Source organism: Ambystoma mexicanum, chromosome 10, assembly GCF_040938575.1.
Source record: "Ambystoma mexicanum isolate Mex_15411 chromosome 10, UKY_AmexF1_1, whole genome shotgun sequence".
Classification (NCBI taxonomy): domain Eukaryota; kingdom Metazoa; phylum Chordata; class Amphibia; order Caudata; family Ambystomatidae; genus Ambystoma; species Ambystoma mexicanum.
Window position 1 is genome coordinate 1,155,018,132 of NC_090932.1, and position 22,797 is coordinate 1,155,040,928.

The following is a 22,797-nucleotide window of genomic DNA, read 5'->3' on the forward strand; positions in this document are numbered from 1 at the left end:
GCCGGAAAGTGGGGATTTATTACTGGCCCATATACGTGGAGAACAGGGCGGAGCCACTGCTCCTAGCCTGACGTCCTGAAGAAGGTCTCTGACCGAAACACGTGTCGACGTGGTCTCTATGAGGGACATCTGGTGATACTTGAAACCAGTGACATAATAACACCGGATACTATGGACTGGGTCACTATAGGAAATGATAACTAAAAAATTTGGAATAATACAAATTGATGTTATTATTACACGAGGGTGTTTTATTTATGGAGTTTTGAATGTATTTTTGAATGTGGATACGTATGAAGGCATGATTTGACTTAAGATTTTTATGAAATTTTTATGACAGTAAAATTGATCATGTGATGAGTTTTCAAATTAATATTTTGATATGTACTTAATCTAACCAGTGTCATCCCATTCCACTGATCCACCTTTTTTGTTTGCTATATACTCTATCTGAAGGATCGGGGATTGTGAGTGCAGGTCTACCCCTTTATTTACTTCTGACTTTATTTGTGTAAGCTTATCGCCCCTACCTGCCCTACTCCCCTCCTGAGGTCACGTCGGACTGCTCTGCTACACTTCCCACTTTTAGAGAGGTGTTTGCTTCCCGTTTGTTGGGTTTTTTATTCTGCCATAGAATTAGATGGTTGTGCAGCCCTCACCACAAGCCTGTAGAAACATCTCCCTAAAAGTAATGTAAGTAAATCCGTGATGATCATAAGAATGAGTATATTATGCACATGTCTGAGTTGCTGTTGTCTGGTGCTTTGGTAGCATGTTGGGTTGAGGTTGGAATATGCATTTGTGAGAATCTATTGTCTGGTGTGAGTGCTTTTAGAGTTTGCACTTGTTTTTGTACGCTTTTCGTAGCTTGGTGTATTGAGATTGATGTGTGCATGGGGTTGGAGTGTTTTGGGGTATTGGGCAAATGGAAACCGTGTGCATTGAGCAGTAATTTCTTTCTGCACTTGTGAACTATGAGTGATGTATGTGTGGTGGAGGGGAGTTGAAAAGTTTGGGTTAGGCTGTGTGTCTCAGGGGGGCTGCGACTCGGGAAACGGGCAGTGCATGAACATCCGAGCTGAGCAGATTGTAGATTTGCCTCAGAAACAAAATGCTGCCGTTCCTGATACTTGGAACTTTGAAAGGCTCAGCACGGAAGCCCCGCCCCTCAGCTCACTTTTGGGAGTGATGTGGGCGAAGCCCGATTAGCGTGTCAAAGCTTGCTGTTTGTGCCTGTTCTCCGTGTAACTCGGTTTGCACGTATTCCTGTCATATGGTTATTTTTGAGTGATGAATGTCTAACATAGCTGTTGCCCTTTTTATGCATGTTCTCAATGAGGGCTGTTTTCAGTGTTGATTTCTGTGTTATGCTTGTTCGCCATGTGAGAAAAGCCTGCAGTAACGCCATCTGTTCTGAATCGATTTCCGGTGCATAATGAAGACCCAAATGCGGTTGTTGTACTAGTTCTGCATGTCTGACGCTTGATCTGCTGCACTTTGTGTATGCTCGTGTTTTGACCATATCTCATGTACACATTTTGCAGCCTGTGACACGGATGGCATCTCTTATTACATTGTCTTTTGCTGAAGACGTTTTTCAGTTGGGATGATTTACGAGTTTTTCTCCTATTTCAGCATAAGCAAAGCAAAAAAGAAATCCGAAGGACTGACTCAGAGTATGGTCGACAGATGTGTTCAGGTATGGATCAGTGTAACAGAGTAAGCTGACTGACACAAGGGAATGTGCTACATGCCAATACATTCTTGATCTGCTGATTACTAGGTACAGTACGAGAGGCTGACACAAGGGAATGTGCTACATGCCAATACATTCTTGATCTGCTGATTACTAGGTACAGTACGAGAGGCAGCGACTGTGTCAGCCAGCTGGAAATAAGGAACAGAGTGCAAAATGCAACTGGAAATGGGCTAAAGGCACAGCTTTTGCACGGCGTTAAATGTGCTGCAAATTTCATTAGTATGAAGTTGAAAAAGTGTACTGCTGGAATTAAAACATGACCTGCCGTTATCAGTACTTAATTTCATGAACTGATGAAAGAAAATCCATTGTGGCTGCACTTCTTTTCTTGCCCAAAGGCCAACATATAAAATATTACACGTCTTTTCCTAGTTAGTGAAAACCTGCAATATAGCAACAGAAAATGGTGTATGGCCCAGATGTCACCGAATTTGTCAGAACTCACCAGTCTTCTTTACCTGAGCCAGCAGATGTCCCCGGATTCAACCTCGGCTCTTTCAGAATTCCTCTTCCGGGGTCAGCCTTGCCTCGGTCAGAACTTCATAAGGGTTCCAGTTCATTGTCACCTGAATGAGGAATGTCCACAGTGCCAATTCTTCTTATTTTTTAAAAACTTTTATTTACAAGTTAACCATAAGTATATACAGTACACAATAAGCACATGGATCAAAAGAAAACACACAATTTAAGAATCCATCAATAACACACCTATGTACAAACCCCCCCCCCCCCCCGCCCCCACCAAACTTCAAGTTAGTACAGCGAGAGAAACCTTCCCCAGCACAGTGCCAATTCTTACCCAGTCAGCAAGTAACACAAATGCTGCTTTACCCAAGGCTATGCTTTACTTTGGTTCGAGAACTCCTCTGCTGTCCTTTGGAGATGGAAACTTCCACCCTACACCTCTGGCACATGGCCCAGAGAATTTTGATTATTGTTTTAAGGCAGTAACTGTACCTGGTTTTTGCCAGATTATTCCTCATCTGATGTCTAATCAGATGCTCGTATCCACTATATGTCCCTGTCAGGGAGTGAGGGTTTGAGGTCCAATACAGACAGTAGTTGGTGCACAGGGTGTTCACATTGTTAGTCTAAATACCCCGTGGTAATGTAGAAGAGCAGTTTGGCTTCATTCTTGGAGGGAGAGGGCCGGCATCAAGTACAATTAGTTCAACACAAGCACGAAATAAAATGGAGCGCATACAATATACTGAAAATATTCTGTGGCTTGTGAATCCGTTTACTCTCATGCTTTGATTAGGCCGCCATCTAGTGGTTGGTTCGGAGTATTCCAAGTCCACTTTCAAAGTAAAGTGCGTCAGTCAACAGATGCGTTGATACAATAGGTTATTTATATAGCGCCTAAACACAATGTGTTTCAAAGCGCTTCAAGGCAAGGGAGGGAACAATGGAAAATACAGTGACATTCTTATAGTCCATGAACAGCAAGGATGTGAAATAACTATCGTACTCGGCCTAGTGACATTTCAGATAGTGCAAGAGCTACGACACAGATGGGAAGGACATGGGAAACAGACCAGGGTCTACCCTACTAGGCCTGATGACATTTCTGGTAGAGCCGGAATATTACAAGAGAGTAGGAGAAGGACAGAGAGGATCAAAACAAGGGACTATCGTACTAGGCCCAACGACATTTCAGATAGTGGGGGATTGGAGGGGGGCGGGTATTGGAGAACAAGTATGGGAGGGGGGGGACAAACAATTGTTGCTATCGTACTAGGTCCAAGGACAATTCTGATAAAGTGCAAAGAAAAAAGTAAAGGAGGGAGGAGGGAACAGAGAATATAAACAGTGAAAGGAACAGAGAAGCAGAGGGGAGAGCGAAATGCAGTTGCAGAGGGCAATGAAACACATGTTGCAGGGAACAAAAAATGTAAGCAAGGATTCAAGAAGATGATGGGAACAGCATGATTAGGGCCAACCTGAGATACGGGATCCAGGGAGGTCCAGCCTGAGAGTTGGGAAGGTGAAGCAACAAAGTCAATGTGACCATAAAGTCAAATCCAAGCATTGGCAACAGGTTGGAGATGGTGAGAACCATAGTGAGTCAATAACTCCTGCAGTGAAAAGATGTTGGGGCGGAGGAAGAGAGCCGGACAGCAAGGGGGGAGGGGAAGGGCAAAGGAGAGGCGAGGGGGCAGAAACGCATCACGGGGACCCGAGTCGGGAGGGGGCACAGAAACACATCAAGGGGGACCGGAGGGGGATGTGTGGAGGGCACAAACACGCATCACAGGGGACCAGAGGGTGGGTGTGGGGGCACACGCATCACAGGGGACCAGAGGGTGGGTGTGGGGGGCACAAACCTGCATCAAGGGGGGCCAGAGCAGGGTGGGGGGCACAAATACGCATCAAGGGGGACCAGAGCGGGGTGGGGGGCACAAACACTATTCCTATGCTATGTGTGCAGATAGCCATGCTGCTCCGAGTCAACGTCCTCGGATTGTTTTCTTCCTGCCATCATTTTGTTGCATAAAGGAACGGCACAGAACGAAAAGGCATTAAACATCCCCAATTCTGAGGCCATGCCGAATGTTGACATCGGAAATCAACACACGGCTTGGATGGATTTTAGCTGCCACCCTGCGTAGTGTAGGGATCGTTTTGGGGTTTGTGGACTAATTTCTCTCTTGAAGTCAAGAATGCCTGCACTTCCCCTCACATTTACATTGGTTGGCTGCCCCAGTTTGCACCTCTCCTCATGGAGAATACAGCATTTCAGTTCTGCCGTGGCTCCAAAGCAAAATGTCCTTTAGAAGAACACCTATAAAGTGTGTAATCGTTGTCTTCCAAGGGACCGTGTCTAGGACATGTGCTCCGCGTATAAAACATTTATGCCGAAGACATTAAAAAATGTCTGGTTAAGCATTTGGCAGTGTTAAGGCAGTTTTATTTTTAACCACCCTCTGTTGGGGATGCCGCAACAACTAACCATAGTTGGAAGGTGAACACACCTGACAATGGGAAGCCAAACCTCTCTTGGGGGGTAACGTGGCCAGAGTGACGAGGTAGATGTAGTTGAAGACAAAGGTACAGTTGCGGCACACACAACTCTAGAAAATACATTACTTATCAGGTCAAATAAGTACTTATAATGTTTTAATTTTGTATTTTCATTGTGGTTGAAAAAAAATCAACCTTTAAGTACTACATATATAATAATACACAGTATTAAAATATACTAAGCATGTTATAGAAAACAGTAAAATCTATACAAGGATTCTCCAAGCTCCAATTTCTGTGGGTGGGTCTCCTACCAGATGTGTGCATCCAAAATAAATTAACATGGAAGTGGGGAAAATTGGGTGACCATAAAACCTAGCAAGCTGGTGTTGGGGAAAAATATTTAATTTGTCAAACTTTTCAGGTTCTCCTCAAGTTGCTCTACTGAATAGGTTGTCACTCACCGACTGCCATGTTTAACAGTGCCTTATTGCCATAACTGTGTGTGTCCTATGCTGTAGTACACCTGTCTTAACCACAGATACTCTTTGCTTTCCACTACATAAGGTTGCCTGCTTCTATAGTCCTCGCTTCTGACCTATTTCCCCTTTTGGCATCTCGAAGCATGTTTTAGAGAACCGGCTTACCATGCAACGCAGCGTCCACAGCTAGAATTAGCAACATTAGGCTGATCCTCTAACTATCAACCATGTGAGCACTGTAGCATGCACAGCAGAAACTATTCAAATGTAGCCTAGAATATCTGTCAATAGTATCAAGATTGTACTCACCCAGGCGTGAGGACGCTGTATATGCCTAAAACGTGTATGCTGAGAACCTGTGAACATCATAAAGAAACATTGTTTCTGGTCAGTATCATGCAGTGCCTGAACCACCCCTTCTATTGAAAAGCATTTATACTCTTCAGTATAAAAGCTCTCTGCACCAAGGGATGAGTGTTGCAGCGCTGAGTTTCATTCGATAGTTGGGTCGCTGTTTGTCCTGTTTTTGCTGGATTTTCTGACGTCTATTAAAGACGCTCACCAATCCACCTGTCTGATTTGTCCACGACACTGCTAAGTCCCCTATGGGCCTGCACAATAATGTACAGTGGCTTAAAGACACCACCCAACTCTGGTCCTTGTGTAAGGCCCTACATATTGTGGCCTTACACATATGGTAAGGTATGGGATAAATGGGGATAAACAATTTTACCCACAGGAAAATATGTAGAAAATACCTAATTCACAATCATTTAGACTTCTGCAGCATTCTATAAGTATTAATACACAGTGACATATAATAGATTATAGCTGTTAAGAAAGATTATTCTTTTTGCTGCTTTCATTTCATAGACCTTAATGGGACACAATTCCTTTTGCTGTTGTTTGTGCCTTTCCTGACTTTTGGAGGCAGGTGTAGCCTTTTTGCTCCACTTATCTTGCTAAGCTTCTCTGTTTTGGGGCAGGGATAAAGTCCCTAGGGCTATAATTGCAAAACTCTGTTCTCCATAGTAAAGTTATTTGTTTGTTTTTCCTGCGCACATCACTTTCTGTGAAGTGGGGTAGGGACACTTTGTGTCCTGGTCACCTTTTGTTTTCAGCATCTTTGTGGTTACTTGCATAATTGTGTCCTGGACGGACTTGTGGCAGCGGATACTTAAAAACAAAAATGCATATGCAAAGCTTACACAGTCATACAAGTTACCGTTGGCCTGATAAATTACCATGATAATAAACAACCGCCACCGAAGGCCCTCTCCCAGCAACACATAGCGTGACTAAAATTGGCTCAACGCCCCTGTTACCTCTCCAAAACGCTTACTTCAAGAAATAGCCTACCAACAGGGGCGTCATAAAGTTCAGGGATGGGAACTTCTGATACTCAATAAACGGTAACCATATATCCAAATTTCTCCAGCATGGGTTCTGGCGTGGATTCACATGCTCACGAATATTCCCAGTCGTCAAGCTAGGAATACTTGGTAAAAGAAAAAACGATTTCACTTTCACTTACAAACTGTATTTCTTCTCTAAACCAATCACTGAACTCTGGGACATACTGCCCCAGCCAATGACTGCCCTCTCCCCAAGCTCCTCCTCTGGCAGACATCTTCAGATTTTTACCGCCCGTTCAACTGTTGGGAGTCGTCAAGTTTTGCTCCGTGAGATATTCTACGTTTTTTTCACTTTTTCGAGAAAAAGTGCATTTTTTTTTTCAAACCGAGCCTGTGTGCTCTTTCTCTACATCGACCGACAAACGGGGATCCATTTGTCAGTGATTTTCAACGCCCCTCAAGGGCAAGGATCGTTGAGTTTCGTTGCAGTTTCCAGAAGGCCATCGAGCCAACTCTAGACCATGTCGGAAGAGAAGAGGGAAGCTCCCTTTTCAAGCTCTGCTCCAGCTGCGAACTGCGAAACATGTTTGTGGAGGACAAACACCTTCAGTGCCTCTGTCTCCATACGGACCACACAGAAGGAGATTGCAAGATCTGCCTCGGGTTCACCAAGAGAACCATGAAGGATCGTCACAGTAGACTGGCAGCGTGGCTCAGCGCCAAGGCCTCTGCCCCGTGCCCCAAGCAGGGGCATGCCTCACTCAGGACTTGCCAGTACAAGGAGCAGGCTTCTAACTTCTTTTCAGGGCCCTCCAAAAGTGGGGACCCAAGACAAGGCCAAGCACTGCAAGTCTGTTTCGGTCTGGGTCGCTGCACAAGCGGGCCCTGTGATGGGTAGGGCACGTTGTACATCACCCTCTCCCTCCATCTCCAGCCCTCGATCCAACTCCTCCTCATAGAGGAAATCAGCCAACCCGACTAAGCTGCGGGAGAAGCCTAATGTGCAAGAAAAGGCAGCCGAACTGCCAAAGAAGGCCCAGATGGCTCAAGACAAATCGTCGATGATCGAGATTGTGGCGGCTGCTCTTTCGTAGGCCTAAGGGACTTATCAGTGAAGGTATCCCCAACTGCATCCACAGTATCCCTACCCCTGAAGGCAGGAGGCCTCGGCCGGGGCCTGGAGTGGACATCTGAAAAGAGGATGCTGTCGCTAAGCCTGAATCCGAACCCTCAGGATGCAAAAAAGGGGGTGGGGGCAAGGAGGCCCCCGGGAATGCTATATTCCAAGGCACATATATTTCTTCTTCGGACAAGGAAGACCAGGCATCTATACACACGATCCAGGAGGACGTGGGGGACGACCGCAGAAATGCTGCCTAAGACGCACGGCCTACTAGGCCTACCGCCCCAACTCTGCCGAAATATGTATTGCTGGACATCCTTTCGACCCTGCACACATTCGTGTTGGAAATTCAGAAAAGGATGCCTCGGGTCCCGGTGGCCCTGGATCAGCTGCCATGCATCAACCCTGGATAATATGAAGCGGAGATACTCCTGTTAGGGAGAATTCTCATAAATGGCTGACTCCCTTACCTAATGAGTCCCTCAGCAGCTTTGCTGGATTTCTAGGGTTTATTTTTTCACCTGGTAAGAGTGTGAGCCTTTTGTTTCCCACTCTAACATGTGTTTTGCTGTGTGTGTTTTAATTGTGTGATCTTGGGCTCTGTAGCCTCACCTACTCCATGAGCATCCTTTTTATGTGTGTTACACAGCACCTTCAGTGCAGTGACACAGGGTTGTCTTTTAGACTTCCCACTGACACCATTTTTCTGGGACTGACTACTGTCTCCCAGAAACATGTAAAGTTACCATTAACTTTATGTAGTCTCTTTAAATCACAGACCCAGTACAACCCATCTTACATGGAGTATTGGAAAGGATTAATTCTTATCCCTTTTTGTCTGTTTCTCTTGGAGCACTATTTCGCTCCCTTTTCATCAAGACTTGGCTGGTGGCAGTGGTAACTACCCTATTTTTCATACCGCGGTTATCTTACATAACCATGGTATTGTTTTAAGGTATTTTATTAGCCTCGAAAATAAACCCGCTTGACCAAATGTATTTTATTTCGGCTCCGGCTGGGCTTATTCGCCATTTCTTCTTGTTAAAGTCTTTCTCGTGTTTTACTTTGTGCGCCAAACCAGGTTTGGTCCCTTTGTTCGCGGGCTTCTGCATAGAAGCCTTCCTTAAGGCGCCTGAAAGTCTGGGCAGGCAGGATGTGAGGGAGGGGTCTTAGGACCCCTGCCATGGGTTCCCTTGGTATCCCAAGTCACACTCCTGTTTGATTGGCTGGCTGACTGTCCTTGCCAGGACAGCCACCCTGCTGTGTGATTGACAGCCAGGCTGTGTGAATGGGGGAAAACTGCATAAAAAGCAGGTCTCTGGGACTGGAAAGGCAGAGTCGCCACTGGAACGAAAGAACCAACGAGGAGCTGATGGAAGAGGACCCCTACAACGACTGAACCGCCCGGTGAAGCCCTGCTGCAGGTTCGAATCTTCAGAATCCGACAACAGAGAAGATCCTCCAGGAAACTTCTTCATTTCAGCTGGTGGGACCAACCAGTTTGCCCAAACTGCAAGCCAGGACCCCTCCTCTGGTCGAATTTGCTGTACAGAGCTACAGTGGGCCGGATAGCCAGGAAGGTCACACCCTGCTTGGGTTTTAAGGAGCACACGTTTTGTTTCGCTCTGCTGCTGGTTTCTTCCCTCGGTAGTGCAGGACCCTCCAGTCTTCCTACTTCGTGTCAGTCCGACAGTCGCTTCAGGAACAGTGAGCCTGCAGGAATTACCAGGAACGTCCGCCTCAGCTACAGCTTCTTCTCCGTTTTGAGGTACTGTGCAAATTCGGTTGTTGGTTTTGTTCAACCGCGGTGAAAGTGTTTGAAATCTTAAACCAATCCGAGGGCTTGTCCTTCTCTTCTCTTTGAACTAACTTTTCTGCCAACCAACCTCATCCGGAATCCGTGGCACGAACTTTAGCGCAAACTACCCTGAACCGTCTGATCTTGAGCAAAAGACTTTTGACCCATTGACGTTGGCCCTAAGCCTTTTCTACCTGATTCTATCACTGTAGTTCCTCTTGCTCAATTGCCCTGAGTACTTACCTTTTGGTGTGGTTCAATTTCTATTAACTTTGTCTTTACCTCCCTTTTAAATTGCTGGAGTGCCATTTTGCTCCCACTTCTTTTTGTGAGCTTAACTTGTCTGGAACTTATTGGGAGTGGTGTGGTGTATTACGATTGTGATTTTTAAACTGCTTTATGATAGTGAAATGTTATATAACTAAAGAGTAAATAAATGTATATTCTTTTACTTGGAAACCTTGAATCATAGTAATTGCTGTCCTTTGTGTAACTATTTGATACTGCTCACTTGCTCTTGAGATAAGTCTGGCTGCTCAGCCATCGCTACCACTTTCCTGTGTATTACAGGCATGTACCAAAGGTGAATTTGTACTGTCACTTGTAGTCTTAATTGTGTGTGGGTTTCCCAAAGGGTACTGCATATAATTCTGCCTAACAACTCCTAACATGGGGAAGCAAGTTCCGTGTTGACGGTCTAGTTTATTTCCAACATGGCAGCTGGAACTCCTTTAACGGGATCAGAACCTTCATCCGGTGCGTTGTATCGTTCTTTCTGTCCGAATCTGCTGGTCTAATTTCCAAATAGACTAGCGCTACTCTGTTCGATCCTTAATTAATTTGTATGTCTAGCCTCTCCTTTTCTGTTTTCCATCACTCTTGGAGCGATCATCTTCTAAGGTATTTATGCTGTGGATTACTTTCACTTTTCTTTCGCGCACCGTAGCGTTTCGCTTCCTACGTTGAAACACTACTTTCTTGTGTCTATCACTTGTGATCTCTGTACTTCCTATTACCCTTTCCTCTGTACTTATTGTCTACTATTCCTATCTTCAAGCTATCTTTTGGTCATTTTTCCTTCAGGCATTCGTCTCAACTCCTTTTCCTCGGCTCCTTAGTAATTCTGTTATTTTACTTCCTGCTTCCTCTCCTCTGCCGCTCATGGCATTTTTACAGTTCTCCTCTGTTCTATACTATTATTCCTATCTCAACTTCTAAGAAACAGCCTCACTCCGGATCCTCTCCTGTTAATCTATTCGGAGGAGCTGCAACCAACTAACTGGTATCCCGATCCATTCTATAGAAGCTGCAAGGATTGTTTATCCTTTCTACTTGTAGGGTTTACAGACTTTTTTGGACTTTACTTCTAACCCTTACCTGGATCCTGCTGCTCGTTCTTCAGCTACATCATTTGAACTTTAATAATAAGAACACCACCTTACCACTACTACAGGGTTTTTTCAGCCTTTGGCTTTTTCCCTGACTTATGGAGCGTGCTCCTCGGGAGTCCCTCGGACAGGGTGTTTTCTCCCCGTCAAGGTGGCAACCAAAGGAGCGCGTCCCTGTTTACATAAAAAGAAAAGACGACGAAGGAAGAAAAGAAACCCAGAAGGAAGAAGAACTCGGAGAAACACGAAGGCATGTTCAAGAAGACAGGTGAGGAGGAGTTAAGGGAAGTGTTATCCAAACCTGACATCAGCCTCTGGCGAAAAAGAGGAAGCGCTACCAAACGCTGCAGCATCAACCTACGGACACGGCCACAGCGATGACGGACGACGACATTGTCACGGCTGGCGTGCCGCCTCAGCCGAGGGCGTCCCCACCAGATGAGGTGGGGTTGTTTCATACTGTGGTCGCCAGAGCGTCCAAGCTCTTCCAGCTAACGCCAGAGGAGAGCAAAAAGGAAGTTTTCCTTTGCCAGAGGTGCAAGGCCAAAAAGAAAACCATCATGGCGGTGCCTCTCCTGGATGACGTTTGGGAGGACGGCCTGGCCCTGTTGAAGGCCCCGGCCAAGCAGGATAGGCTAGAGAAAAAGTACAGGGTGCAGGAGTCTGCACCCAAGTGCCTACTGTTGCAACAGTCGCCGGAATCAGTGGTGTCCGGACAGCTAGGCGAAGAAGTTGGACGCCATGGGGATCAGTTTAATCTACTCAGCGGCATCGACCGTTAAAGCGGCCAATGCACTGCCGATTCTGGCCAGGTACAACAGAGAGCTGTGGTACAAGCTGGCCCCGATTCTGGAATTCCTACCAGAGAAGCGGGTGGAGGCTTACTCCCTCCCCAGGAAGGTGAAGGGGTGTCGACCATGCCATCAGTGTCACTGGACATCACCGACACAGGTTTCCGACAGATGAGGAACGGTGTCTGCCTCTGTCGTCGAGGCTGGCTGAAGGCCACCAGTTTCCACCTGGAGGTCCAAATGAGGGTACTGGACATGCCCTTCGACGGGGACCTCGTTGGGAAGACTGACGAGTCCTTAAAAGCCATCAAGACTGATACAGAGACGGCTCGGGCCCTGGGCTCTCTTCAACAACACAGCGCTTCCTTTCGCGCCTCTGACGGAAGGTCCAACAGATTGACAAAGGGTTTTGGTGGAGTTTCCTTGTCGTACCATCAGCCCTCCCTTTTCATGAGGCCTACCAAGGCTTTCGGCGGAAGTGGCCAGCGCCGTTGTTGCCCCCAAGGCGGAACGCAGGCACCCAAGCAAGACTGAACTGGCCAGGATGTCGTGGCCCTCATCCACGCACCCCTGTTGGTGGCCGGCTGGTGGGATTTGTCAGTGAGTGGAAGAAGATCTCCAACAAATGTGTTCTGGACGCTCTCGCCCACGGACATACCCTGGAGTTTCAGCAAGTGTGTCCCCTGATCCCTCCAGTGACCCGGCAGGAGCAGCACATCCCTTAGCTCCTGCAGGAGGTACGGGCCAGGCTAGGAAAAGGGGCGATAGATCTAGTCCCAAGACAACTCCGAGGCTCTGGAGTTTGCTCCAGATACTTTTTAGTCAAGAAGACGACCAGGGGCTGGAGGCCCATTCTAGACCTACGGAGTCTCAACAAGTACCTCCAGTCCCAAAAATTCAGGATGGTAACGTTGCAGCACGTGCTCGGCTAACTGGAGGAATGAGACTTCTTGACGTCAGTGTATCTAGAGGACACATACTTCCACGTCCCCATCCACAGGAAGCATCGGAAGTTCCTACGCTTTGTGGTGCAAGGAAGACACTACCAATTCAAGGCCCTTCCTTTCGACCTGGAGTCGGCACCCATAGTGTTTATAAAGTGTCTGGCACCATCTGTCTACAGGGGCTACATGTGTATCTGTATCTTGACAACTGGCTCATCCGGGCCAAGTCAAGGGAAGTAGCTGTCAAACACACAGAAAGGACCATCAAACTGTTGACGGATCTGGGGTTCTCCGTGAATTATCCAAGTCCTGTTTGATTCCATCGCAGAATGCACTGTTCCTGAGATCCAGACTCCACACGGTCTCCTTCCTGGCATCGCCTTCGCGGAGCGGGTTGCGCCCATTCTCGAGAAAGTACAACAGCTGTTGTCGCTAAAGACCGCCATGGTGCAGACCATCAAGTCGCTGCTCGACATGGCATTGTCATGCTTCTACCTTATCTGCAGGTTATATATGCGACCTCTTCAAGAGTCGTGGACGCTCGCTGGATACAAGTAACCAGAAGATTTGCAGACAAGATCCCTCTTGATGAGGGGTTCCGTCAGGCGATAAGGTGGTGGGGCGTCCACTCAGTCTCCCGGGGCACAGGGTTTCAGAACCCCCCCACCCCCGTACCAGGAGACACTCACCACGGACGCTTCCCTGCAGGGCCCACACTGGAAATCTGCATGACAGAGGCCTGTGGCTGCTGGAGAAGGATCTCCACAGCAATATTTCGGAGCTGCGGGCAGTGTTCTTGGCCCTCAAGTCATTCCTTCTATTTTCGAAGGGCAAGGTGGTTAGAATCTTCACGGACACCGCCACCATGATGTTCTATATCTCGAAGCAGGGGTGCACACTATCCCCAGCGCTCTCCAGAGAGGCGTAGGATGTGTGGCCCTAGGCCTACAACCATGAGATGTTCCTTATCCCCTTTCACCTGGCGGGAGTCAAGAACACCATTGTTGACTCACTCGGCAGGGAGTTGCGCTGCTGCCACGGGTGGAAACTTCGACAGAATCAAGTGGACAGCCTCTTCCTCAAATGGGGCAGACCACAGATCGATCTGTTTGTGACGGCGACGACTTCCAAATACCATTGATTTGCCACCAGGTTCCACCAGCCGAGGAGCCTGTGGGCACGTTCTCCTTCCCATGGGAAGGCCTGTTCCTATACACGTTCCCTCTGCGGCTGCTGCAAGTCATCAGTTCAGTGCCGATGCAGGATGATGCTCGTCGCCCCGGCGTGGCTGAGGCAGATTTTGTCCCCGGACCTTCTCCGCTTCTCAACATCGCCTCCGGTCAAGCTGCCAGTGTTCGTGGGTCTGCTGACCAGAGAAGGAGGCGCAATCCTGCATCCCGACCCAGGATCTCTGAACCTGAGGGCTTGGCTCCTGCCACCCTTGATTTCGGGGGATTAGAGTTGCTGGTGGACTGCGGGGAGGTCCTTGCCAAGGCCAGAGCGTCATCGACTCTTAAGTGCTACAGCCACAAGTGGAAGCGTTTCGCTACGTGGTGCCGGTCGCAAAAGATAAACCCTGAGGGTCACAGCCCAGCAGTTTTTTCCATACGTGTTGTCCTTGGCCAAGGTGCATCTGGTGGCTATATCCCGCTACACCAGGTCTCCAGGACGATCTTCTCTTTGGTCCCACCGTCTCGTCAAGGAGTTCCTCAAAGGACTGTTTTCGATCCTTTCCACCGGTGAAGGCTCCTGCCCCTGCGTGGGAACTCATGGAAAACGGCTTTCATCGTGGCCATCAGCTCTGCCAGGAGGGTGGGTGAGATACTTTTCACGAAACGAGGGTGGTGCTGCAGACACACACCCCTCCTTCATGCCAAAGATTCAGTTGGAATTCCACCTCAATGTGCCTTTGGTGTTGCTGGTGTTCTTTCCGAAACCCTGCTGAAAGGACTTCGCAATTGCTGGATGTTGCTCGTGCTCTGAAGTTCTGCGTGGCACGCATGAAGTGTTTTCGGAAGGCATCTCGACTGTTTGTGAACTTTGGTCCTGTGAACCATAGGAAGGCCTTTTCCAAGCATTCCATCTCAAGGGGGCTCTCCGGCTGTATCACAAACTGTCATCGGTTGGCAGACCAACTGCTGGCTGGCTGACAGAGAGCCCATTCCTCCAGAGCGATTGCTGCGACAACCGTGTTCCTGTCTGTTGTGCCCCTGCTGGACATCTGCGGGTCTGCTACATGGAGGTCCACGCACACCTTAATTTTTTGTGGCAATGTTTTTGTTTTCAACAAAAAAACACAAAATAAACTTGGCACCACATATACAAGTGCCACATCAGCAACCATCTACTTAAAACATGTGATAAACTCAACCGACCCTCCCCCCTATCCACCCTCTCACCTGCTTCGCATCCATATTACAAGCACTTCACATTCCGAACAGGTAAAACTCTGAAATATTACACAAATCCATCCTTCTGTCTCTACCTCTCCTCGCTTGGCAAGCAATGTGTAATAAAATCTCCCACTCCCGTACTCCTCACGGGGCAGCCGCCTGGTCTCGATGTATCGCCCTCTTCCAGGCCATAGTTTCTGCTGCTGCCCACCCAACCATGCCCCTCCACCAATCCTCAATCCCTGGACCCCTAAAAGATTTCCAAGCCATGGCTATCCTGCGTTTAGCCATAATGCACGTCACGTCCTTCAGTTTACTGACATGTGTCCTGCCTTTGCGCTGCGTGGAGCAACCTAGGAGACATGCACCAGGGGGAAGCACCTCCAATTCCACCCCTGCCTTCCGCAGCCCACTCGCTACTCCCTGCCAGAACACCTTCACCACTGGGCACGCCCAGAACAAATGAAGTATACCCGCGTCCATTGCGTTACACTTGGAACAACCCCTTGCCTCTGCCCTCGGGAATATGGAAATCTGCAGAGGTGTCAAATAGGCCCTATGTGTCACCAACAACTGTATGAGCTGCAATCTTGCATTGCATGACACTTTCTTATGATATCCCAGTATCCTTCCCCCCATTTCGCCTCAGTAAAAGTCACCTCCAAGTTCTCTTCCCATTTCCTTTTTGTTTCCAAAGGGGAGGCAAAACCATTAGTAGGAGATTGTATATTCTCGATATGGTGTGCCCGCCCTCAGCAAGATCATATAACATTTCTATTGTGCTTCTCCATCAACTCCCCGTATGTAGGCCACCTTCTCATAATCTCCTTCCTAAGAGTGCTATGTAATATATATTATCTCCTGTGCACTTCCATCTGTTGTGCCAAATAAATCAAGGTTATAAAAAGAGTGTCCTGCAACAGGTCCCCTACAGGGGCCACCCCGTTGGCCTCCCAGTACTTGCGGATATTCATTCTCGCCTGAGGCGAGGATGTGACTATCGAAACCAGGGGTGTCTGTTACGACACAGGGTCTGTCAGCCTCAGCACAGTCATGGCTTTATCCCACATTTGCAGCCCTAGGGTCACCAAGTGCGACCCCTGGCCTACCCAAAGTTTCCTGAACCACAATAACTCCTTCAAATAGGGTTCCATGTGATAATTTCGCCACACAAAAATATGGCCATACAAAAATATCGCCATATTTTTGCAGCAAAATTCACAATGGACCCTCCAGGGGACACCCCCGCTCCCACATAACATCCCCAATAAAAATATTGCCTATGCCGAACCAAACGGCCATATTTACGGCGATATTTTTGTTGTGGATATTATTACCTGATACCTCAAATAGTAGCAACTGTCAATGGCTTGTAGCATCAGTGTCTCCAGTGTAGGGTCATCAGCGAGCCAATCTACCACAAATTGCAACTGCCCCGCTACATAATACAATTAGAAATTTGGGACTCCAATGCCACCCTCACCATACGGTCCATACAGCGTTGACAGTGCAATCCTGCTCCTCCCATTTTTCCACAGAAAGCTTCTCAGATGCCTTCCAAGTGCCTGAAAGAGGACCCTGTGATATAGAACGGGACGTTCACAAAGAAGTGTTATAGTATGGGCAGCACCACCATCTTCAACAAAGCTGCCCTTCCCATCATGGAGAGGGGTAGTTTAGCCCAGAACCTCATGGAACCCCTAATGCCCTCCAGAGTCTGCAGCGTGTGGTCTTTGTACAGCCTCCGGTTTAAGATACACATTAACTCCCAGATACTTAAAAGTGTGCTCCTTTCACTGTAGAGCCAACACAGGCAATGCTCCCTGCCTCTCTCTGCCTAGGACCACTATTGGGGATAATGCTGATTGATCTGTGCCAATGGTGATCCCTGACAGATTTGCATAATGGATGTATAACAACGTATCGTTCGCATAAAAGGATATCAAGTATCTGGCCCAGTCTATCTCAATACCTGCCTCCCAATATTCCACCATAAGATATTGGGCGATTGGTTCCATGGCCAGCACATATTGTAACAGTGGTAATGGGCCGCCCTGCCTTGTGCCCTTCCATGCCCCTGAGATACATCTGCCCGTTTTTACTCGAGCCATCTGCCTGGTGTACACAAGCTGTGTCTGCTTAATGTAAGCTAGCTCAAATCCGAAAACCTGTGCAGTGTTGCATATAGCCAGTCCCATTTGAGTCTCTCAGGCTAAGTGGGAGGGCCCTTGTTGCGTAGGAGTCATAGTACATACTAAGTAAATGGGGGGGGGGGAGCAAGTCTTGTGCATATTCCTTATAGAATTTGCTTGACAGCCTGTCCGAACCTGGTGTCTTCCCTGTCGGCAAGCTCACTATCGTAGCAAGAATATCCTCCACCGCAATAGGCACCTCCAGACAATCCCTTTCCTCCTGAGACAATCCAGGGAGTTCAATCTCATCCAATCCAACATGTCCACTAATGCAGTGTCAGATACTGGGGGCACTTGCTTTATATAATTGTTGATAACATTTGCTAAACACTTCATTAATCCCTTTTTGGGTGCAGCATATTTCCCCTTGCCCCTTATATAACCATGCTAATAAGCATCCAGGCTTGTCCCCTTCCATGTGCTTCCTCTGTGTATTTGGCAAAGCTGTGCTTGCCTAACCTCTCCCAGCAGTCCATACATTTTTGTCGCAATTCCTTAATCTTCATCTCATTATGATTAGATTGTTCCCGTGACTGCTGCAAAGTCCACAATTGTTCCTCCACTGAGGCAAGTTCCTTAGTGATATTCACCTGGGTGCTACTAGACCCCGCTATAGCACCCCCGCCTCCCCAACCACCACCTTCAATGCATCCCAGAATGTTCCAGCGCTGGGTACACTGCCCAAATTATGTGACAAATAATCAAAAATGTTTTCCCTTATGTTGTCCTGGAACGGGGGGTCCTTAAGCGCTTCGCTCCGCAGTCTCCACGTGGGTATCGGGGCCCTAACAGGCACATACTGCCACTGCAGACTGTTGGGGAGAATTCTCCAGAATGGCTAATTTCCCTTACCTACTGAGTCTCTCAGCAGCTTTGCTGGATTTCTAGGATTTATTTTTTCTCCTGGTAAGAGTGTGGGCCTTTTTTCCCACTCTTACATGTGTTTTGCTGTGTTTTATACATTTTGTGTTCATAGACTGTGGAGCCTCATCTTTTTACTGTGTCACACAGCACCTTTAGTGCAGTGACACAGGGTTGTCTTTTTCAGACTTCCCACTTTAAACTTCATTTTCTGGGACTGACTACTGTCTCCCAGAACATGTAAAGTTGCCATTGACTTTATTAGTCTTTTTAAATTCACAGACCCAGCACAACCTATCTTCCATAGAGTACTAGAAAAGGTTAATAGTTATCCCTTTTTGTCTGTTTCTCATGGAACATTATTTCGTTCCCCGTTAAGATTTGGCTGGTGGCAGTGGTATCTACCATATTTTTCCTACCGCAGTCTATGAAAATAGCCTTCGTACTGTTTTAGGCTATGTTGGTAGCCTCGAACTTTAATCCGCTGGACCCCATTTAATTTTATTTGGTGCCGGCTGGGTTTATTCGCCATTTCTTTTTGTAAAGGTCTTTCTCGTGTTTTACGGTGCGCGCCAAACCAGGTTTGGTTCCTTTGTTCGCTGTCCTTTGGCGGGCTTCTGCACAGAAGCCCTCCTTAGGCGCCTCAGAGTGTAGGTAGACAGGATGTGAAGGAGGGGTTTTAGGCCCCCTGCACAGGGTCTCCTTGGAGACCCAAGTCACACTCTTTTTTTTGATTGGCTAGGTGACTGTCCTGCCAGGACAGCCACCCTGCTGTGTGATTGACAGCCAGGCTGTGTGAATGGGGGAAAACTGCATACAAAGCAGGTCTCTGCGACTTGGAAGGCAGAGTCGCTACTGGATCGAGAGAACCGAAGAGAAGCTGAAGGAAGAGGACTGCTGAAACTACTGAACCTACCGGTGAAGCCCTGCTGCGGGTCCGAATCTCCTAAACTTCAACGACAGAAAAGATCTGCAAGGAATCTTCTTCCCTTGAGCTGGTGGGACCAATAAGTTTGCCAAACAAGCAAGCAAAGGCAAACAAGCAAGGCCTCCCACCTCTGGTCTAATTTGCTGTGCATCGCTGCAGTGAACCGGATAGCCAGGAGGACCGGACCCTGTTTGGGTTTTAAGGAGCGTACCTTTTATTTGTTGCTTTGCTCTGCTGCTGGTTTCTTCCCTGGGCAGTGCAGGACCCTCCAGACTTCCTCCTTCTTGTCAGTCCGACAGTCGCTTCAGGAACCATGAGCCTGCAGGACCTGCCAGGAACTTCTGCCTCAGCTACAGCATTCTTCTTCTACTAAGGTACTGTTCAAACCCGGTTGTTCGTTTCGTCCTACCGCGGTGAAAGTATTTTTAAATCTTTCGCCAATCCGAGGGCTTGTCCTTCTCTACTCTTTTAAATAACTTTTCTTCTGACCAACTTCGTTTCGAACTCTTGGCAAAGACTTAACTGCGAACTACTCTGAACTGTGTGATCCTCTGCAAAGACTCTGAACCATTAACATTGGCCCAGGCCTATTGATTTGTCTCATTGTAGTAAGCATTTTCTAGATTGCCCTGCCTACCTAATTGTTGGTGCTGCTTGATTTTGAATAACCTTGTCTTTCCCTCCCTTTTTAAATCGCTGGAGTGCCGTTATGCTCACACTTCATTTTGAGCTTAACTTGTCCTGAATTCATTGGGTGTTGTGTAGTATATTAAGATTGTGATTTTCCTGCTGCTTTACTTGGTGAATTGACTGTTTTACAATGATTGTGTAAATAAATGTATTTTCTTTTTACTAAGAAACCTTGAGTCGGTGTTTGTTTGAACCATAGTAATTGCTGTCCTTTGTAACTTCCGATACTGCTCACTTTACTCTTGAGATAAGTCTGGCTGCTCAGCCATCGGTACCACTTTACTGTGTAGTACAGGCTTGTACCAAAGGTGAATTTGCACTGTCACTTGTAGTCTTAATTGTGTGTGGTGTTCCCAAAGGGTACTGCATATAATTCTGCCTAACACAGACTCAATGGGCATGGTCTGACAGGACCCTTGCTTCATATTGGGCATGTGTAACATGGTGCACCAACTCTTTCCCTACAAAAAAGTAGTCTATCCTTTTATGTACTGCGTATGGTGCCCAAAAATTCAAGTAGTGTCAGACGTCTGGATGAAGCACTCTCCAGGCATCTTCCTTTTAAGCAAAGGCTTCCAGGAGCATTTGTAACATCCTGGCGGGCGGGGCTGGTTTAGTATATTTTAGCGTCTGACCTGTCTAGGCTCGGATTCAACATACAATTGAAATCTCCCCCCACACCATGTTGCTGTCCCCATAAGGTCCCAACCGTGGATATATAGTTAGAAAAAACTCAGCTGCACTATGATTAGGGGCATATGTGTTTACCCAACATGTATCCACTTGCTCAAGGAGGCCCTGCACAAGCACCATTCTACCCTCATCTCGTTTCGCATGCGTAACCTTTAAGGGAACAGAGGGCGCGATCCATATCAAGACCCCCCCCCCCGAGCTTAAGCAGAGTACGTGGAGCCAAAAAGCTGCCCCACCTCCATTTTCCAGCTACCACCTTCTGCTTGTCCGCAGTGAGATGCGTTTCTTGTAGCATGGCCACATCGACTCTACTCCTTCTAAGATATGAAAATACCCTGTTACGTTTACATAAGCGTTCAATCCTCGCACATTCCAGGTAAGTACAGTTAGAGTTCCCGTCATTTTTCTCTGCCAGCTCTCTCCTTCTCAGCCACCTCTACCCTCTCCCCCAGCAGCCCCCTCCCCTCCTCTCCACCGCTTCCTCCCGCTCCCCTGTGATAACCTCATCCAGACTGCAATGCCATATATTCCATACAGCAGACTTACAGGCAATACCCCCAACTCCCACAACTATCCCCAACTAAAAATAACTGCCCAGCATTGCTACCCTTGCTCGGGTCTACCCACTTCCTCCATTCATCCCGTGCAGACCTGGGTCCATGCACCTTTGCAAGTTTCTACTGCGTCGAAAGGGATTCTAGAGAGGAGTCCAGGATCGGCCAAGCAGTGCTACGCAACCTGTTCGCTTGAAGGTGTGCCTGTTCCGAAGGTAAGAGTAATTGCTTCTGTTGAGCCTTGCCCCCTCCCATGGTTGTGTAATGTTGTACTGCTATGTATTCTTTATTCATGAGAATGTGAATCCATGCCATACCCCATACTGGAGAAGGAAAAAGTTACTTGACTGTAACTATTGTTCTCCATCATGGATTCACAAGCGAACCCTCCCTCCTACCGTTCTTCGCCTCTTCTTGGTCATACTGCCCCTTTACGTGCTTACCAAATCTGAGGATGGCTGCAAGAGGAGGGGCTTAGGGAGAGGGCAGTCATTGGTTGGGGACAGTATGACCCAGAGTTCAGTGATTGGTTTGGAGGAGAAATACAGTTTGTACTTGAAAGTGGAACTGCTTTTTCTTTTACCGAGGATTCCCGGCCTGACGGAGAATATTCATGAGCATGAGTCATGCCAGACCCATGCTGGAGAACAATAGTTGGAGGTAGGTAACTTGTTCCATCTGGCGAGTTGATTGTTCACACAGGCACTAACCTTTTCTGCCACTAGAATATCACACACACCTTACGCCAGCATGGCGCAGCTATTCCCTTGAGAATCCTAGGCCCTTTCCCCACCCAAATGAACTGTTGGCCCTTGAGCTGCATAGACAGGAAGACGGAACCCAAACAGGCAAAGCTTGACAGAAACACACTAATCGCAGCCAAAGATTCTTTACTGCCGTGATGAGCCCCATCAGGGATATCTCTCGCTTGCTCCATCGACATAAATAGTCAGCCAACTCCTTGCACTCCCAGAAAAAACAGAGAATCAGGATCCCATACTACTGGGCAAATAGCCTGTGCCGATGTCGGAGTGTCGCTAGGTATCAGAACCCCAGGGTCACAGATTTCTGATAATTAATAGGAAACCATTTCAAATCTCTGCATCTTTGACGCTATCTTCCTGAGAGAGGCTGGAAGCTCAAAGTAAACTAAACATTGTCTGCATGAAGGGAAACCTTGAGGAGACCCCCCCCCCCCCCATCACTCCCTGCACGTCTATTATCCCTAATCCTCTGGGCAAAAGGCTCCATGGCAAGAGCAGGGAGGCAAAAGTTGATCTACCCCTGTCTGGTACCACGAGTAATCTGAATGAGAGCTTTGTACTCCCTATTGACCCCAATCCTAGTTGAGGACGCCTGATAGTTGGCAATGACCAGAAATTGGAACATCTGGCCAACCCCAAAAGCCTGTAATAGCTCACAGCAACAGGGCCATGACACCCTATCAAATGTCTTGGTGGCCTCCAGTGCTAGAATACCCATGCCCAGGCCGGCCCTCCTTCCCTGCTATGTCAATAGGCTACAGTACCCTCCTGTTATTGTGAGTGCTACGCCCAGGAACAAACCCAGCCTGGTCAGGGTTGACCAGGCGCAAGGCAACACTGAGGCTAGCCTTTTAGTTAATATTTGAGAGTGAAGCTTAGCGTCAAGATTCAATAACGTAATAGATCTATACGATTGGCAATCCTGTGGGGACTTGCCTTGCTTCAGTAATAAGACAGTTGTGGGTTCCCTCATCGAGGGGGTAGCAGTCCCTGATGACAAAAACAAATTAACTGGGGTCGAAAAACCGTATAGAAGGAAGCATCCGGTCCAGGAGTTAATGTTAAAGGATATTTATACCGCGCACTATCACCACCGGAGTGGTCCCCTGGCGCTTTGT

General features: G+C 47.6%; 1 protein-coding gene across 4 annotated transcripts in view; it reads left to right on the top strand.

The window, feature by feature from the left end:
* KANSL3 (KAT8 regulatory NSL complex subunit 3) overlaps nt 1-22,797 on the top strand; it is a 1,222,374-nt gene that overhangs the window by 479,236 nt on the left and 720,341 nt on the right. For all 4 annotated transcript variants that reach the window (XM_069619075.1, XM_069619076.1, XM_069619078.1 and 1 more), the window contains one exon: nt 1,636-1,699. In XM_069619075.1, the coding sequence (XP_069475176.1) occupies nt 1,636-1,699 (64 nt within the window). The remainder of the gene's footprint in view (nt 1-1,635; nt 1,700-22,797) is intronic.